General features: G+C 39.0%; 1 protein-coding gene across 8 annotated transcripts in view; it reads right to left on the bottom strand.

Annotated features, from left to right (window-relative positions):
- SMARCA2 (SWI/SNF related, matrix associated, actin dependent regulator of chromatin, subfamily a, member 2) overlaps positions 1–19,902 on the bottom strand; it is a 207,952-nt gene that overhangs the window by 121,073 nt on the left and 66,977 nt on the right. For all 8 annotated transcript variants that reach the window (XM_030826765.1, XM_030824162.1, XM_030827736.1 and 5 more), the window contains exons 7-12: positions 19,274–19,447; positions 17,664–17,837; positions 15,170–15,340; positions 5,716–5,769; positions 2,805–2,935; positions 2,525–2,582 (exon numbers count right to left, since the gene is read on the bottom strand). In XM_030826765.1, coding sequence (XP_030682625.1) covers positions 2,525–2,582; positions 2,805–2,935; positions 5,716–5,769; positions 15,170–15,340; positions 17,664–17,837; positions 19,274–19,447 — 762 coding nt within the window. The remainder of the gene's footprint in view (positions 1–2,524; positions 2,583–2,804; positions 2,936–5,715; positions 5,770–15,169; positions 15,341–17,663; positions 17,838–19,273; positions 19,448–19,902) is intronic.

Genomic DNA, 19,902 nt, shown 5'->3' with positions numbered 1-19,902 from the left:
ATTCAACTTCACAAATGAAGTTAGATCATAAAATTCAGGGAGGAGGTAAATGTGACATCTACTTAAATAAGGCAATACCCCCATTCCACTGCTATTGAAATCACGAATGAGATAATGAAGGGAACTCTCTCAGGATCCCCTAGAACCCTTGCTCCCAAGAATGAGTATGTAAACATCATGCCAGAAACATAAATATCTATCATTATTTGGTTATCAGAGTCCTGTAGAGCATAGCTGCTCCCACTCAGTAGCACTCTCTCCAAAGCCAGATTGTAGAGATCTTAGGATCCTCCTTCTCATAAAAACACTCTCTCTGATGGCTGGGTGCAGTGGCTCATGCCTGTAATCCCAGCTACTGCAGGGGCTGAGGCAGGAGAATCGCTTGAACCCCGGAGACAGAGGTTGCAGTGAGCCAAGATCACACCACTGCACTCCAGCCTGGGCAACAAGAGCGAAACTCTGTCTCAAAACAAAACAAAACACAAAACAAAAAAAATCCACTCTCTCTGATAATGCCCATGGGACTTGGATGGCCCCCATATATGTCCACTATAGGGGACCTGGATCTTGTAAGCACACTGCTTTCTGTGGCTGATTCACATCACACATTGCAGAGTACTGAGATTAAAAACTCTCAAGAACTTGGCAAAGGATTCAATACCTCTCTCTTCTCAACTGAGTACTACATCCAGCTGACCCATTTGAAAGCATCACTAAGTATGTGTCCGTTCTGCCCACTACTAACCTGGTGCAGAAGGCTAAATCTTTCCAGACAATCCAGTAGAATTTCCTTGAAAAGCAGGTTTAAAGAGAACCATGCTTTTCCGTAACTCTTAAATGACAAAGTATGAATTGACAAACTATCAAGGAGAAAAATCAAACCTTATGACAGCAGATCATTTAGAAGCAGGGAGTCAGCTAAGGCCGTGGCACAACTCATTCATTTTCCAGGCCAGGAAATAAAACGCTGAGAGGGGACATGACTCTCCACATGTCACTCAGGCTCACCTGCAGCAGACCCATGCGATGGGTCCAGGGACAAGGGCTGTCTGTGCTTGTCATTCTCAGGTTGGCACCTGCTGGCTAGGCGGCCTACTTTATCTTATCTCTGCCCTCTCTGGCTCTCTCTTACTCAAAGAGAAGGTTCTTCCAGTAGGTTACTTATAAGCCCATTCATCCAAGTAAACAAGACACCTTTAAATATCTTAGAGATAGAGTAGCTGGGGGAAAAAAACAGCATCCCCCAAAAAGTATTTGTTTCTCTTTTTTAAAAAAAAAAAAAAAAAACAGGATCTTGCTCTGTCACCCAGGCTGAAGTGCAGTGGCACGACCTCAGCTCACTGCAGCCTCTGCCCAGGGCTCAAGCCATCCTCCTACCTCAGCCTCCCAAGTAGCTGGAACTGTGGGCATGCGTCACCATGCCCCGCTGATTTTTGTATTTTTTGTAGAAATAGGGTTTCACCATGTTGCCCAGATTGGTCTCAAACTCCTGGACTCAAGCGATTCTCCTGCCTCAGCTTCCCAAAATGCTGGGATTATAGGCATGAGTCACCATGCCCAACCATGTTTGCTTTTTAATGATTATGCTTTTTTGTAATATAACCTTTATTATTCTTCCTCTTTACAAAAGCATTAAGTGCTCATGGAAGACTAATTTGGAAAACACAGGTCCACAGATAGAAGGAAAATAGCCATAGTGTTGAGATCCTGGTAAGCTATCATGGGTAAGGATGCTTTACCTGGTCCTCGGCACTATACCGTGGCACTCTCAAAAATATCAGATCTAATGACTATATACTAACAATGCTCTAATAAAGGAGAGCAAATCTTCTTTTAATCCTTCTATTTGTAATGATTAAATTAAACATTTTGTAGTTGATTTAACAAATATTGTATTATTTCTCAATTTCTATTAAAAATACCGAAGATTCCTATTTTAGGTTCTAGTTACACTAAGTATTCCTTCCAAGAGACTGAGCGCTTCTCTTTGGGTAACAAATATATCTAAGGAATTCAAACAAGAATCACATTTGGAGAGAAATCAAGAGGATCAATAAACTCATTAAACTAATCCCATGTTGCCCTTTTCGTCCAAGTTTCCAGACTCAGAATTGCAAATAGACTCTAAGGTCTGAAGGACTTCAGAACTTTTTGGCAATTAATTCTCAATGTGAACCACTTAGAGGTTATGGTGTGGCCTTTCCCAAGGTAATCCACCTCCAATTCTCCCCTAGAAGATCCCTTCACCATCTCCAAGTTAACGCCAGCTTCTCTTTTCTTGGTTTCAAGTGAATTTAGAATGTGCCAAGTTTCCCCATTAGCCAGGGCCTCCCAAGAGATCACCGGACCACTAGGCATATACCATCGAAGCACTTGTAAATCCTTAGCCCCAGCTGTCACCCAAAGGCCAATCCTGGAGGAAGAAATGATAGAACGACACAAGGCCCGGGCTTACATTCAGGAAGAAGTTTCTTCCTCTGACAACTTTCAAACCAATAAACCCCAAACAGAGATACATACATACCTCTTCCTCATAATCAGAATCACTCTCTTCACTGTCGGATCTAGGGGCAACTTCATAACTAAGGAAAAAGAGTGAGGAAGAGGAGGGGGGCTTAGTTTTTTAAATTATAAAACAGTGAAGACACACATGACTTAATAGCACGTGCTATGCGTAAAAGACAAATCCAAATAACAACTTCAACCATCTAAGCAAAGGCTGTGTAGTTTTAGTTTCCAGACTGTACAAGATTACCAAAATCTAAAAAAGCTAAAACACCATGAACGCTGCTTTCACGCCTTACCCAGGATTCATTTCCAGCCAGGCGTCCAGCTGACTTGCTTTGGGTGCTTCTGGCCCGAACAGAACCTTGCCGGTTTCTGTGTGAGTTACTTTGACAGGGAGGTCACTCATCTGGCTGCTCTCATCTATGGGCTGCAAAGGAGGGAAAATCAGGTCACGGCTTGATGTTAAGACCTTCTCCCAGTTCTGTACTGGACGTTTCTCAGCAGTTTTTGCTGCCCGGCATCTGAAACCTTATTCTGTTTTTGGAAATTTCACTACCTAATGAGTTTTGGTGGGAGGTGAGAGGCTACGTCCCACTAAAGAAATTGAAAATGCTGCCTCCCTGGGGGCTAAGGTACAGGCACAAACCTCAGCTCCAGCAACCAGATACATCACCAAGGTTGTGAGTTAAGAGCTAGAAGTGCAAGGGTGTGGAAACCAACAGGTGCACTGGTGCAGGGCAGACCACAGTGGCAACAATGCCAGGAAAGCGGTAATGGTTCTGTCAAGCTTCTGCCTGCTCCCAACCACAGCCTGTACTCACTAGACCAGTTGTAGAGCATAATACTGGGGATAGCCCTGAGTCAGGTTCTTCAGAAACCCTGGAGATCTGATGAGTTGCCCAGTATCCTATCAGTATATTACCTTTTTATTTAAATCAGGCAGAGTTGATTTTGGTCATTTGTAACTAACAACCCCCGATTCCTCAATTAATACTTCCCAGATAACAACTATTGCAAAGTCATGGTTTCAGAGAGAATGAAAAACAGAAAAGGTATTACAACCTATGTCATCTCATGAGTGGCTGGTTTGGTCTCTGCAGAACCGGTGTCCTTTTTCCAAAACTAACCCCCCAGGTGTCTAACCCAACTACTGGTATCTTTGAGTGCGATAAAGAAAAAAGCTCTGCTCCTCTGAAATCTGGCAAATTGACCAAGATTAAGCTGAAGTTCATTACTAGACTAGTATATGAAAGGAACACAAGAATCACACTTGAATATAATCAGTAACGAATGACTGCTCCTGATTACAGGGTGACCTGTACTTCTAGGAGCAGATCCCTAAGTAAAATGTTTGTTTGGAAATGCTTGATTTGTGAGTGGTTCAAGTTATCTATCTCCCGAAAAGTAATAAAATTGAATTTTTAGACAATTCATGAATTCCAAAATTTTTCCTAGATTCCTTTCTATTGGAATTAAGCAGAAATGATAGGATAACCTACAGTATGCTATAGTTTATCTTCTATATCTTATAGGAAATGACCAAAAAACAAAACAAAATGAAAAACACATACCCAATTGTTCTTTCCCCTTACACCCTCAACAAAGCACTGTCAGCATAAGAAACAATATATTAGCGATTATCCACAAAAATATCCTTAAAAAGAGAAAAGGCTTACTCCAGATTGTCGTTTTTTCCTTTTGTGTGTGCTAAAGCAATGGTTTTGATCATTACTTTGCACGCCAACATGACACTTCTTCCTCATTAATGTAAAAGGTCATCTATATACTCAAGAGATAAAGAAGGAAATCTACAATTTGCTATCATTTCCCTTGGAAAAATCATATTCTGTTATCATGAACCATTACAATATAGCTTGTTTTCGTGCTAATGTCATGCCTCTAAGAAAACTGGAAATCACTGTAGATGGAATTAGAACCTTGGCAAAAGTGCTGAATGAGAACAGAAGAACATAATAAGAACATTATTTCAAAACAAAGCAAGATGTCCACGCTGCAAGCCTTAGCAAACAGGACACATGTGTTAAGATTAAAAGAAAAAAAAAAGATGTATGGCACAAGCCCAAGATCAGTAGCTAATTTTCCCAACAGATAATAAGATATAAGAACACTATTACGCTAACATGTTAAATCTCTCCCTGTGTGCTTGTTAATTATAGACCAATGGGAGGCATACTTAGGTAAGGCTGGCCTTTTGCAAATTAGAGCTGTTTCTAAGTGCTCTAATATATAGTATTCTTATCCCGTAACAGCCCATGGAGTTTCTTACACATCAGACATTTATCCTGATCTTTTCTTTCCCTGTGATAGATTATAGTGGTTACGTAACATTTATTGTTCAAGAGGTTTCTGCATAGAATAGTGGTTCAGTGTTTTTTTTCTGCATCGCCGCTGTTTGAGTTCACAATACAACTGTGTGCAGAGTGATACCAGAATGGGAAGTGGCAACCTCCCACCCACTCCGATCCTCCAAGTAGGTTTATCAGAATTTATGAGACAAAATGAAGATAATTTGAAACAAACTCCCTTCCCATCCTGCTCTGGGAGTGTGCCTCCTCACTGTGAATCGCTGGCAGGGAACCTTAAATTCTTCAGAAAAAAAATCCAATAAATAAATGGTATCCTCATAATTCAGGAGAATACTGGAACTACTAGGAAATGAATTTTAGGACTAGGCTGATGAACATACAGAATATGTACATACAGAACATACATTCTGCCATAGAAGCTATATGGCAAGCCTATTGAAAATGCCAAAAGTAAGTTAACCAAACATGTGACTTTTTTAGTTTATGTATTTTTATAATTTCAAATTAATAATAAACTAGAAAAACTGGGTCATATTTTATGCTTCTGCATCAGTTACTGGGCAATATAATTATAGAATCATTTAAGATTCTTACACATCCTATATATTTGTAAATATATGATTATATGTGCACAGAAAATTCTGAAATAGTATGCAAGACATTTAATATCAGTTGATTGATAGTCTGACATGTAAGTAGATTATTTTTCACTGTATCCCTTTTGTATCATTCTAATTTTCTACTATGATAATGTATTACTATTTTTACTTAAAATAAATAGCACAGTAAGAATAAAATAGTATGCATGAAGAATGGTGCTGCCAGGTATGGCACGGACTCCGTTCAGCAGAACACAGTGGAAAGGATGACAATCCCTTACCTCTCCATCCGGTCCCAGGGCAGACTCCCCACCCTCTGCATTCTCTTCAGCCTTCTGCAAAACAACAATGTCGAATGTTATATGTAACCAAGACGATGGGGTACAGGACTTCCTGGTAACTCTCTGGTATGTAATAGAATTTCATTGTTACCCCATTATTATCTAACACAGCTTAAGTGTTAATGCCTTTTATGTTCATTTCTCTTTGCTGAGACAAAACATGTATTTTATTAGCAACTTGTAGAGAGTCACTTAAAGCCAGATGTGATCTGGGGCCAGCACACTACAGATTTGTAGATTGTGTCTTCAGGGACCCAAAGAGCTTAAGACAGGGCAGTATCAAGACAGTGGTCAGAACCTGAAATGTTCTTCTCGTGTTTGGGAGTGGGAAGATATATCCTGACATAATTAGCTCAACTTTCCTATCCCCTAAGCAAGTTTTCTTCAGCAATGAAGAACAACATTCTAAAACTGTTCATCAAGAACAAGCTCTGATGGCAACAATAGACACTGGGGACTACTAGAGGGGGGAAGGAGGGAGTGGGGCAAGAGTTGAAAAACTAATTATTGGGTACGATGATCTTCACCTGGGTGACAGGATCAATTGTAACACAAACCTCAGCATCATGCAATATACCCAGGTAATAAACTTGCACATGTATCCCCTGAATCTAAAATAAAAGTTGAAATAATAAAAATAAAATTGCATCCTCAAAAAAAAAGAATAAGCTATGAACCACTCCATGGGCATAAAAATGTAATATAAAACTTTATGAGTTCCCTGGATGTTTTTAATTCCACCTAAATTTCTTTTATAATATATAGTATTTCTACCATGTGTAAACGGGAAATTTTTATGCAGATATTGTTGTCTCATGAAGAATTCTGTTATCTACCATTTCTTTTTTTTTTTTTGAGACGGAGTCTTGCTCTGTCGCCCAGGCTGAAGGGCAGTGGCCCGATCTCGGCTCACTGCAAGCTCTGCCTCCCGGATTCATGCCATTCTCCTGCCTCAGCCTCCCAAGTAGCTGGGACTACAGGCGACTGCCACCACACCTGGCTAATTTTTTTGTATTTTTTAGTGGAGATGGCGTTTCACTGTGTTAGCCAGGATGGTCTCAATCTCCTGACCTCGTGATCCACCTGCCTCGGCCTCCCAGCCTATCTACCATTTCTTACACATCCCAATATCTTAGTCCATTAATTTCTACATGCCTCAAAAACAACCTAAATGAAAAGTTAAGATTATGTCATATCGGCTGGGTGTGGTGGCTTAGGCATGTAATCCCAGCACTTTGGGAGGCTGAGGCGGGCAGATCACAAGGTCAGGAGATCGAGACCCCTCTGGCTAACACGGTGAAACCCCGTCTCTACTAAAAATACAAAAAATTAGCCAGGTGTGGTGGCGGGCACCTGTAGTCCCAGCTACTCAGGAGGCTGAGGCAGGAGAATGGCATGAACCCAGGAGGTGGAGCTTGCAGTGAGCCGAAATGGTGCCAGTGCACTCCAGCCTGGGTGACAGAGCGAGACTCCATCTCAAAAAAAAAAAAAAAAAAAAAGATTATGTCATATCTTCTATGTATCCAAGAAAGTCTCATCTGTAATAGACGCAAAATAATCTAAAATTTCTTCCACTTACGATAACCTCTCTGACAAGTGAAATCTTTAAAATCACCTCTACAGAATCACATGTTAAAGTTACTGCTGGAAAGCTGTACTATTTCTGTATGATATGATGAGAAAAAAAAAACTTTAGTCATTTCCTTTGCCAAGATGCTTGAGAAAATGAGCTTTCCTCCCTTGGGCTCTTTAGTTAATTAAAAATAAAAAATGATGATACAGAATCAATATGAACTCAACTTTGTTTACTTAAGATATCGATTATATAATATGTTTTGCCTTCTATGAAAATAACTCAACTGTCTTTTGACAAAATAGCTTTTATGAAAACACTTAAAAGTTTAAAATCAACCTTTTATTCATAGTGAAGAAAGGCAGTTCCATCAACATTTGAAATTTCTGAAGTTCCTTTACAATGCAATTTTTACCAAAAATACATGTATGTATGTATCCCAAAGCACAAGGCATAAAAAAAACTCAGCTTCTACCAAACAGTAGGAAATAAAATGCTCCCTTTGGTTATGATTTTCCAAGAAATTAAATTTCTATTTATGTCACCCCAGAGCAAAAACATTTATAAGCTCAAAAGAAATGATCAGCTTCAAAGAGCATCAGGCTCTACATCTAAGCTAGTGACACAGAGGACAATAACAGCACCCTTGAATTCAAAAAAGAAACCATCCCTGCTACCAGTCACTGAAGGTTCCATTTTTGGAATTCTCAGAATCTATACTCAGGGGACTGTTTTAATTAACGGGGGAAAGTCAATTAATCCCATCATTCTTTCTATACAAATCAGAAATAAGCTACAAATTTGGCCAACAAAGAAAATCAAATGAGACAATGAATAAGCCAATTTCAAATATCTGGCAAGTGGAATTGGATCACCATTTCAATGAATAGTACATTAAAAAGCTTGAAGCATCATATATTAATATAATCAAAACTATTCTGAAGGATACTTTCCTATGAATATACTATAGACTAGCTAGATTGTTATCTAAAAACTGCCTCACAGTCAGCCCCTTCCATTACTTAAAATCCCCAAAACTATTTTTTAATATTCTATTAGGTATCAAATCCGAGAGACAGAGTAATATTAGATTTAAGACAGTTGGTTCTGGAATTAGACAAACTGTGTTTCAATCTTAGCTCTCTGTAATTAAGTGCAAGAGATCTTAGCTGTATGATCTTGAGCAAATCATTTTCTCTTTGTGTCTTAGTTCCCTTTTGCATAAAACAGGAATGGTAACAAACAGTGCCTACTTCCTCGGGCTTCTGCAGGACCGGGTCACTATTTCAACATGTACAATCCAGTGTCACAAGTAATATATATGCTGCCAGCCTCAATCTCCACATTGTACAAGGGTCAACGATAGTCCGAGGACTATTCTTTTATGTCTGTAATTAAGACTGGCTGTAGCATTTCCTGAAAACTGCTTCATAAGGCTATAAGGTCAGGGATTTCTGTCTGTTTCGTTCACTGATGCATTCCCACACCTACAAGGGCATCAGGCACTTAAAAGGCGCTAAATAAATATTTGGTGATTGAAAGAATGAATGAAAGCACAAAGAACAATGCTTTCCACTTAGGATATGCTCATTAAACTATTATTATTATCATAAATAGATGCCAATACATTTGCAAGTCATAAAATAGTTATGAGCACGCACACAATTAGCCATTGAATTGGTGCTCTGTGTGACCTTCCTCACAAGCATGCCCTGTCCTTGGACCCAATTCTGCCATGTTATTCTAAGAGATAGAGGCCAGGTGGCACTCTACTCTATGACAAGAGATGTCAGCTTCTCCCATCTTTCTTTGGATTCCTTCAGTTTGATGGCATTCCTGGTTGGTGCGCCCATGTACTCACATCAACCTCATGCTGTGTCTCAAAACTTAAAAAAACAAACCAAAACAAACACAACTGTCCCTTTTTTGGTTCAAAATTAACATCCAAGAGTTTGTGATTGGTCTACTGTTTGAGCTGACTTCGGACAGTCTCTAAGCACCTAATGAAGTGGCTGGTGTGAATGCAGCAGCTGCTACAGCGCCTCCTGCCACCTGAGAAATTTTCATATGTAGTTATCTGCATCGTGTAATTGCAAACGCATGCTATCAATATTAATGGCCGATGCCTGCACTTATTTCCATTGATTGAAAACAAAACACTGAACAAGAAACTTTGTACTGACTTCTTCCTACATGCAAAAGAGTTTAGAACTAATTATGCTTATGTAGGAAGGGAGGAGTATAATTAACCTAATCATGTAAGGGGACATGATAGGAATTATTCATAACTAAAGATTACTCATAACTAAAAATTACTTAAACTGAAGACAGTGTGTGTTCCCAATTTCCAAGGCCAATGTCAATTCATACCTTCCATTTAGCAATGTTCACAAACAAAGGTATGTGCATGGCTACCGATCTTCCTTGCAGAAGGTATAAAAAGTAATCAACAACAGGGCTGAGGAGGGAAAGAAATCTCTAAATATGAAAATCCCGTGTAAGCTGAACTCAAAAGAAGACTTCAGTAGGCCATTTTATTTAGATTACTTTAACACAGGCTATAAACAGCCTCATTATATAAAGAAACAGTTTTAAATCAAATATTTTACAATCTATATTATAAAATGAATGTACTTTATCCCCCAGTGGGTGTTATTATAATATACTGAAACAACATTCAAATGTGCTGGTATCTGAAAGATCCATTCTGTTTCGCTGGAAACCTAAGCTTTCAAAAACCACTTGAGTTATTTTTACTGTCATTTAAGGGTACCTTTGAGCATTAAGATAGGTAACCAGGAAATTTTAAAAAATGCCCAGGGATATGAAATTAACAGGCATTTGTAAATTACTTGGGTTGTTTCTTACAGAGAAAATCAATTCAAACATTTTGACTCAAGTAACTGGTCAATCCAGTTAAACAGGACTTTTCTCCAAACTTCTGGTCTCACCCATTTTGACACTGAACTAATCAAATAAATCTAATCACTGTGGCATTGTGTTCACCTACCCTTACAATAGTTCCTACACTCAAATGTCCAGAATAACATTAGAACCTTTCTTTAATCTATGAAAATCTTGTAGAGGAAAGCTGTAATAAAGTATATAACCTTTGGGGAAACTGTAAGAGATAAAAAAAACTGAGAAAAATCAGAGAGTAGCTTGTATTTAAAATAAATGTCTCAATAATATTACTGCTTTGCTTTTCAAGCTCTTTTTACTGAAAATTGTGCCAACGGCAGGCTATTCTGACATTCTGGTATCTAAACAGGATAAAAACACATTTCCTGCCACTATATTGGCCAATACATTATGCCAGGAAGGTTCAACCTGCAAAATATCACAGTCCTGAGATTTACTTATAATAGTGGTTGGTAAGGAGGAAGAGAGAGAGAGAGAGAGAGAGACAGAGACAGAGAGACAGAGAGACAGGATAAAAGAACTTTTAGAAAGAAAATCGAACACTCCAATGAAGACTATATCTGGCCTAGTATTGCCTCAGAGATTCTGAGTATGTGCCCATTAGAATCATATGTTTCCAAAAAATGTCACAAATAAATAACACAAGAATAGCTCTGCTGGTATACATCCCACTGAAAGATGTGGAAGGGAGAATTAAATATTTAGTTTTGGCTGATGTTAACGGCTCTGGAAACTGAACCTCTGAAATGGCTAGACTTTTTTTTTTGAGACAGAGTCTCGCTCTGTCGCCCAGGCTGGAGTGCAGTGGTGCCATCTCGGCTCACTGCAACCTCTCCCTCCCGGGTTCACACCATTCTCTTACCTCAGCCTCCTGAGTAACTGGGACTACAGGTGCCCACCACCATGCCCGGCTAATTTTTTGTATTTTTTAGTAGAGACAGGGTTTCAACGTGTTAGCCAGGATGGTCTCGATCTCCTGACCTCGTGATCCGCCCGCCTCGGCCTCCCAAAGTGCTGGGATTACAGGCGTGAGCCACTGCACCTGGCTGATGGCTAACCTTTTAAGCAATAGGCAGGGGTGCTCCTGGTATGGGCTCCCAACCACAGCTTAAGGAAAAACGTACCCTAAAGTACTGTGAGAGATGCCTCATAATCGCCAGGAACCCTAGTAAAGTAGAGGCCATGTAATTAGAAAATTCTCTTTGTAGGAGATGGGGGAACAGGGTGGTAGGCAGACTTTATCACCTGTGATAAAGGCTCATTTTTCTTCTGCATGCCTCAATATTTAAAGAATCTGTCATTGTCCTCAAAGATATCCTACACACTAATATTCAACTGATTTCCAACTAGGAAAAAAGTGGTGACCAATTATTATTGATTCAACATCACAAAGAATATGCAGTAAAGGTTTAAAAAAAGATTTGTTTTCAGAAAAACATAACCATATTATAATCATGATTCCACTTTCGTATCATAGAATTGCTTGATTAAATAATGTTTACTGAGCACTTACTATATGTTAGCGTGTATTCTACATGCTTTAGATAAACTTTCCCATGTAATCCTCACTACAAATCTATGGGGTAGATAACATTCCTATTGCCTTCTTACAGATCATGAGACTGAAGCACTATGGTTAATAGATTTTTTAATGAAATAGCCTACAAGAGAATAATAGCAAGTTAGTATATATATTTTCTTACGTAGTTTTGATTTTAAAAGATTACCTGCTAACACGACCGAGACAGTGGTCCAATTTACTAATTTAGCCATGTTCAATCCTGGTTTTACAGGCCCTGGTGGCTTTATCTAGCCCCATTCTCTCTTGTACCCTGTAGGAAACCTCAAGGTCACGCTAAATGCACATAATAGCACATTCATCTTGTAACATCAAAGAAATTAGTTTCATATAACTAGGTTTTCAATACTTTAAAAATTATTCCTCCTCTGACACTTAAGGAAATACGTGTAGTTCACTTCTTTTTCTTCCATTTCAAGGGCTTTAATGGAAGACCGGGCTGAGAATGAGAAGTTTCAAATGATTTATAAATGTGTACTTCCTAAAAATGTCTGTAATGATGAGAAAATTAAACAAGGTCATAACGTTAAAGGAAACCTACCCTATTATTCACGAGCAACAAGTCAACACAATAAACTCCCAAAGAAAGACAAGAGTCCTCTGTTCTTCTAGGGAATTAAAAAAAAAATTGTACACTAGTTTAATGCTGAAAACAAAAGGTAATCTTTTTCAGATTAAATTAAGTGAAAAAGTCAACCATATTCATCTTTAATAGCACATTTCTTAGAGTAATCGGTAGCTTAGTTGTCCTTCAAGTGTTGCTACCAGCTCAGTGCTATTAGCTATTAGCTCACTGAGTAAAGTAGGTATTCTCAAAACAAAGGTTTATTGAAGTATTTGTTAATTTAAAAAATATTGATAGGACCAGCATAATACTTAATACTATGGAAAAGTGCTAAAAAGGATAGCAGAGATTTTTATGCTCATAGACACAGAAGTTTTCCTCCACTACAGAGACGCTAGAACAAGCAACTCCCAATCATTCACTGTAATGGAGGGAAGAAGAACTACAGATAATCCAAAGTGTCAAGTCAGATTTTCAAAGCATCCCCTTCCTTTGCACTTGAATAAAGGTGCATCTGGAACTGGGTAATTCACTCTGAACTAAGTCTTAAAGCCCCGCAAAAGAGACAGGTACCAGGAAGGGCTAAGGGCCTCAGTTTCTTTTCTTTTTTTTTCCCCCTTCTTTGTCCCACTTCTCCCAGTAAGATACCCTGGAAGGAAACAGAGCCCCTCCCACTTAGTCCTGCTGAGGGCACAAATGCTAGGCACCCAAGAGCATGCAAGGAAGGGTAGATGGCTGCCCATAAAGTAAAAATTCTGCACATTGATCATGTGAGATAATCAATGGGAGATACTCAAAGACGTCTGTAAGGTAGACAATAGTTGCTTTGACATCTATTACTCGTTTGCCAAGAAATCAGGCCCCACCTCCAACTGGAAACAGTTTCCCTCCACAACATTCATCCCAGCTTGTCATTGTATATTTGGGTGCAGGTTGGATTAATATCTGTCTAGCCTCTCTTTTTCTCTCTCCGATTAAACTGTGAGAGAAGGCGGGATGCTTTTCCTTACCATTGTACCCTCCTTCTCCCAGCATTCTAGCACACGACCTAGCTCACAGTAAGCGTTCAGTTAACATATGTTGAGTGAAAGCGTAAGACACAAAGAATAAGTGCTATTACCAAATTGAAGGCAAGGGTTTGAAAGGGGCGTTAACACCATGAAAAACAATTGTGACAAGTCCCTGTTCTGTACAGATGAACACAAAAATATAGGCATAATCATCAACACTCAATTGTGTATCTTTCTTTGCCTATGATGATGCAACTATCTAATACCACGGCAGAAATCTATTAATTGTAAGCCATAATCTCAAATCTGGGTCATTAGCTTTTAATCACAAAGAAATGTAAAATACAAATTTTAATACTAAAAACACTAACAGTGGCAACCTCTGCAGAACACATGGCTGAATTAGGAAAAACTAAAACTGCCATTTAATGGGGTCCACTTATAGAATATTCCAGAATTCCATCTCTCTCTCTGCTATCAATATGTCAGTAATTTCTTTTTAATTTTTAAAAATTTTTTATGGAAGTCATTAGGCATATAAAATTTACCATCTTTACCATTCTTAAGTCTACAGTTCAGTGGTAATAACTACATTTATATGATTTATTTCCCCATCATTCTTCCCTCCCCCTTACCTATATGTTCCTCGCTAACTCTGAAAACATCTTTTTAAGGTAGGAATTGGAGCTGGAGTTTTGCACAGTCTATAATGCTACATTGACAAGAAAATGAGGTATTCCTCACCAACAAAATGTCTAAACACAAGCCCTGAGTCATCTCTCGTTCATCTTCACAATGAGGTAAGCTATCTTATACTAAAGAAATCAGTGCAAGAAGGTGCCTTCTTAATCATTTATTCCTCCTCCTTAATTATGAAACAGGTATGAGGATTCAGGAGCCATGAAATTAATTATTTTTTGAAAAGCATTTTGTTCAGTTATTCAGTGTACAGAATGAATGATTAAATGCTACCAATCCTCAGCCTTTACAATTCTGACTTCCTCTTGATGTTTGTACCTGGCCTAAACAGAATTTATCATGAAAACACAGTATCAACCACTAACTAGATGACGGGATGACTTAAGCTTCAAAGAGGATCATATTCACAGGCCTATCCTCAGCAGGTTACTGTTGAATTGAGATATAATATCTGCAGAGATTCTAAATCTTACCCTTCATTTCTCATGATAATTAGGAGATATTTCACATAGGACTCTTTTTTTATGTAATTACCTAAAACCCCAATGTGCACACTCACCTCACTGCGACACAGCAGCAGCAGAACTGAATGAACAACTTTGGCACTGCCATCTGTCCAAGTAACTATCGCTTATATCTTCCTCTGGCTTCTTCCAACCTGTACACTGCATTTTCTTCTTAAATTTCATTCTTAATTGAGTAATCCCCTGCCATACTAGCATTAAACTTAAGCAAACCCTTATTTATGTCTGTTTTTCCTTTCCCAATTGACTGTATGTACTTCATTTAAAATCTTCCATTAAACAATGATTTATGAACAACACTGTTTTAGTTTAGTACATCCTATAAATATGCCCTTACCTCCAACAGTTGTCTAGTATACCTAATCAACACTTCCATGCCATACCCATTGATGCAATTTGCACAATTCAATCATCTAAACCTTCCACCAGTGTAAGAAGTAGTACTTAAAAGAGCAATACTCGCCTTAAACTTATACCTGCCCATACACCCTGGACTCAGGCCACCACCACTAGGATACGCACCTTCTTCCTCCTCCTTCTCTTCTTCTTCTCTTTGGCTGCTTGGGCTTGCTTGTGCTCCCAAACCAGATTGGTCAGATTGGCTACATACTCATCGGTCTGCTGCAAAAGGTAAGCTAAACGCCTGTCTTTCTTTTGATCAATCAGTTTTCTATAACCCTCCTCATCTTCAGCCTATTAAGGAAAGAAGAGCACGATGAGAGCATAACATAAGCATGCAGACAACTCCACTCTCCACTCTGTCCTCCCCTTGACAGTCTGCACTTTGACTGGCAGGAGTGTAGCAAACTGGATGAGTTGGGCTGTTCAAGCCATTGCACAGAGTGTGAGGCAGGACAAACACACAGAAGTGTGATGCCTACATCCCCGGACACTGGAGTTTACAGCAAAGTCTGGGCACAAAGCCACACTGTACGTGTGGTGTGATTAAGCACTCTGAGCCAGCTCTTTGTTTTCTATGTTGCTTTAACTGTACAAAAAGATTTTGGAATTTGACAATTCATGATCTAAACTTTAATTCTATATTTTAGACATTTTCAAATATAATCAAAAGCAGAGAGAACAGTTTAATTTCTCTTATAATCAACCCCAAACAACAAAAATTAACTTGTGATGACTCCTGTTTCATTGCTACTCTTCCCCTAAACCCAAACTGAATTGTCTTGAAGCAAATTCCAGACATAATATCCTTTGATTCATAAATATTTCAAAAAGTAGCACTAAAGGCAAGGAATCAAATGGGCTTTTAACAAATAATGTCTTATATTTTAAAAAGTCTTTCTTTTTGGCATTACAAACTTTGTGGTCGACAGGAAAGATCAAATTTGGGGGATTTTTTTTTTTTTTTTTTGGCCACAGAGCTGCACTGAGTAATGGGCGCAGGTGACTGGAGACAAGTCACTTAGCACGTGAAGTCTGGTACTGCTGAGCAATAAAACAGATACAGTAATTCCCACCTCCACCTCCCATTAAGCAACATGATGAGGTTAAACAGAATAAAACTCTGATGTACTCTAACCCACTTTGAGAGACATTTCTTTGTGTATCCCAATAAAAGGACACTCCAAATTATTTTTATCATGTAATGCCATGATAAAGGAACAAGTTGCAAAATCTTTAAGAGGCAACTCCATTGCAAACACAAAAACAAAAACTTGGGATCTTCTGTCCAGGAGTGTCACTCTAGCATTTGCCTGAGTGACAGCAGCTTCATCACTCAGTCTAGCTGCCGTCTGCCCTGTGGATGAGCAAGAGCCTCAAATGCTATTATAACTCTAATTGCTTTTGGTTATGGTTGAACTCACTTGAAGAAAGAGTGATAAGAAACTTCAGTTTCTCTATTATCTGTATATTCCATCATTTAATTGCAAAAATTAATGATTTGCAAATGCCTAATCATTAGTGTCAAACCAATCTGTTACTGAAGTTCTAACATAGTTTCACTTCAGTTGAGTCAGACAAATTTGACTGCTTAGTGATCAAATTACTATAAAAATGGTCTAGTCAGAAACCTCTTGGACAGTCCCCTCTCTCCCTGGTATGGAGAGGGAGGCAGGATAGGGTAGTAAGATGTGGTAGCACCTGGACACAGAGGCTTTTAAAACATGGTGTTTACTCTCTGGAATCCAAAAAATGAAAAAAATGCAAACTGTAATACCAGCAAGGAAGACAGTGTCACTTAGAATTTTTCAGGAACATAATTATGGGCTGAGACTAATGACCTTATCTTCATCTATGCAGGCATTATGTCCTAGATAGAATCTGCAGGTCTCCTGTAATTATAACATCACACACACACACGCTTTTCTAAAATCCACAGTGTGTTCTGAGGTCCAATTCCAAAAATAAATGGTCAGTAAAAACGAATACTCAGGCCAATGATATAAACCTATCTCTTCTGTGCTTATATGCCCATTAAAAAATAACAGTGCAAATGTAATGATCCATGAACAACCTTTGACCATAATAAGGCTATCACAAAAAAGGCAACATTTCAAAATCAACTTAAAAATCACTTATTACACCGTTAGAGAATAATTTCTGCCATTAAAAAAGAAAGATAAGCACCAGAGTCTTCAAAATACAGACCTTCTTAGATTTGAAGACACGACTTAATGTGTTATTCATTCCAAAAAACATGGTCATTCATCTCAAAGAGGCCATATTTTTAAAAGAACTGCATTTGCCATCCTTCCAGATCTGGTTATCAAACTCATGCAAAATATAGTACCTGCTTTTATGAGAGAAGCTGTAATGTGTACCACAATACCACCCCAGGACACAGAAACACTATACTCAGCAGTCATCCCCCTAGATTTTTGGCATGCATTGTCCAGGAAAAAGTTTTTACTTCATCTCCCTAAGGTTCAAAGAAATTTATTAAAATTTTTGATAAGCAGCTTTCATTTTTTCCTTCTACTACCACCATATTTAATGGTCTCACTGCAGACGGATGTGGGTTGAGTAGTTTCCTGGGCTCCTGCAGGGAGTTCCTTACCATCAGTCGCCGCATTCTCTCCTTTTCAATCCGTTCTGTCTCCTTCTTCTGCTCTCTTTCAGTGTTGGCATGCCAAGTTGCCACTGCTTTGGACAGCTTCTGGATCTTTCCGGCCACAGACCGATGATATTCCTTAAAATCTTTTGCATGTTGCAAAATACTGTTCAGGTATTCCTAGAAGATCCAAAAAGGGAAGAAAAGGATACTTAAAATCCATTGCCCAGTGTCCTCGGAGCTATCAGTGTTGTCCAAGAAAATTCTCAGTGTGTGTTTAACAGCACAGGAAGACTAGAATCTGGGGATAGGTGCCCTGGTGTCTCTGCAGTTGAGGTGTGGGCCATGGGGCTGGTGGGAAAGATAGCCTCTTCGGGTTCCTTTTGGTGCAAGCTTTTGCAAGAGAAGCCTCCTCAGCCTTGAGGGTATGGCCACATGAGAATGGAAAGATCGAAGACTGAAAGAGACCTACAAAATGGCAATGATAAAATGTAAAGCAAACCACTCATTCACTCCAAAATAAACCTGAGGAACATGGCTATCTCCAGCAAAAAGTATGTCATAAAAGTAATGTTTTTCTACTCTAACTTAACTACCCTAGAGTATGACACAAAATAAGTTTATACAAAGTTAAAATTGCCATGCAGAATTTGTATCCACTTTTTAAATATATACTCTATTTACACTAAAATCCAACATTTTTTCAAAAGGAAACTAAGCTAAGCACTGAATTAAGCACAGGAAAACAAATACAACTTATAGGACTATGACGGGAAATCAAATCCTACATCAAAATATTTCCAAACCCCCAGAAAGGAATGTTGTTAATATTTGCCTCTGTGAAACATTCAACTAGGCCCTTCAAAGAGGCTAAGATGCTATTATATTTGTTATGAAAATAACTTTTTGCTCTCTACTTTCCTTTTCCAAGTTCCTGCTCCCAGAATTTTGCTCTAGGAAATCCACCTATGCCCACCCATTCAAAAACTTCCCATGGGACTATGAACATGACACCTGTTACGGACTGAATGTTTGTGTCCTCCCAAAATTTATATATTGAAATGCTAACTCCCAATGTAATGGTATTAGGAGGTGGGGTCTTTGGGAGGTGATAAGGTCATGAGGGTAGAGCCCTTACGAATGGGATTAGTGCCTTTATAAAGGAAGCCCAGAGAGCTTTCTTGGTCTGCTTCCACCACATAAGAAAACAAGAGTTTGCAACCCAGAAGAAGACCCTCCCCAGAGCCCAGCCATGCTACTACCCTGATCTCGGGCTTCCAGCCTCCAGAACAGTGAAAAATAAATTTCTGTTGCTTATCAACCACCCAATTTACGCTATTTTTTTATAGCAGCCCAAACAGACTAAGACAGTACTAAACCTCATTCTGCTGCTGAGCAATTGTATGACCTTGGGCAGGTCATTTATACGTCCTGGCCTAAGCGTCCTTGTCTATAAAATGATGTGGTTGGATTATGTAAATGTCAAGGAACCGTTCTGTTCTGTGATGTCCCCACCACCCACAAGGGTCAATTTTTCAGTCATTCTGACCCCATCCGATGACTTCATTGGACAGCTCTGTCAAAGTGAGGGTGACCAAAGCCCAGGGTCTAAGAACCTGGTGTTTCTGACGGCGTTTCCTCTCCTGCTCAATCTTCTGCTGCTTCTCCAGCTTCTCGGTCATGCGAGCTTCTCTCAGAGTCTGGCGCTTGCTCCGTTTGTATGCTTTGGAGTTGAGAGCCGTCTCCAGGGTCGTGTCCCTGCGCATGCAGGCCACCACCTCCTGCCTCAGCTGTCAAGAAGAGAGCAGTTAGAAAGCCTTCCCAAACAGAAGCTAGGTTCCTGAACTCTGGCCTTCTCGCGGTTGCATTTAATGGAATAGAGTGGGGCGGGGAGTCTCTACAAGCTTCTCAATCACCTTTGGTTTGTATTAAATGAAGGAACTAAAATCATGCCAAATGTATGCAATATTTTCAAGAACAGTACAAGATTTTTTTCCCCAAATAATTCAAATCGAAAGCAATTATAGTACTGTAACAGTAAAAGAAAGATGTTGTCTTGCCTTTTAAATAACTTCATTTTATCTAATTATTCTAACGATACCAATTAGCTAATAAGCTTTTTAAATTTTTCGCTTTGTTTTAAATGTCATGTTAACATTCTCTTTGTGTTTAAAGATTAATTTTAATGATGCTCCAAAAAAAAGAATAAAAGAATTACTTTCACGTATGGTAGCAGCAGGTACTC

This window comes from Nomascus leucogenys, chromosome 1a (genome assembly GCF_006542625.1).
Source record: "Nomascus leucogenys isolate Asia chromosome 1a, Asia_NLE_v1, whole genome shotgun sequence".
NCBI lineage: Eukaryota > Metazoa > Chordata > Mammalia > Primates > Hylobatidae > Nomascus > Nomascus leucogenys.
Note: the sequence above shows the minus strand (reverse complement) of the source record. Positions and strands in the feature narration are given on the sequence as shown.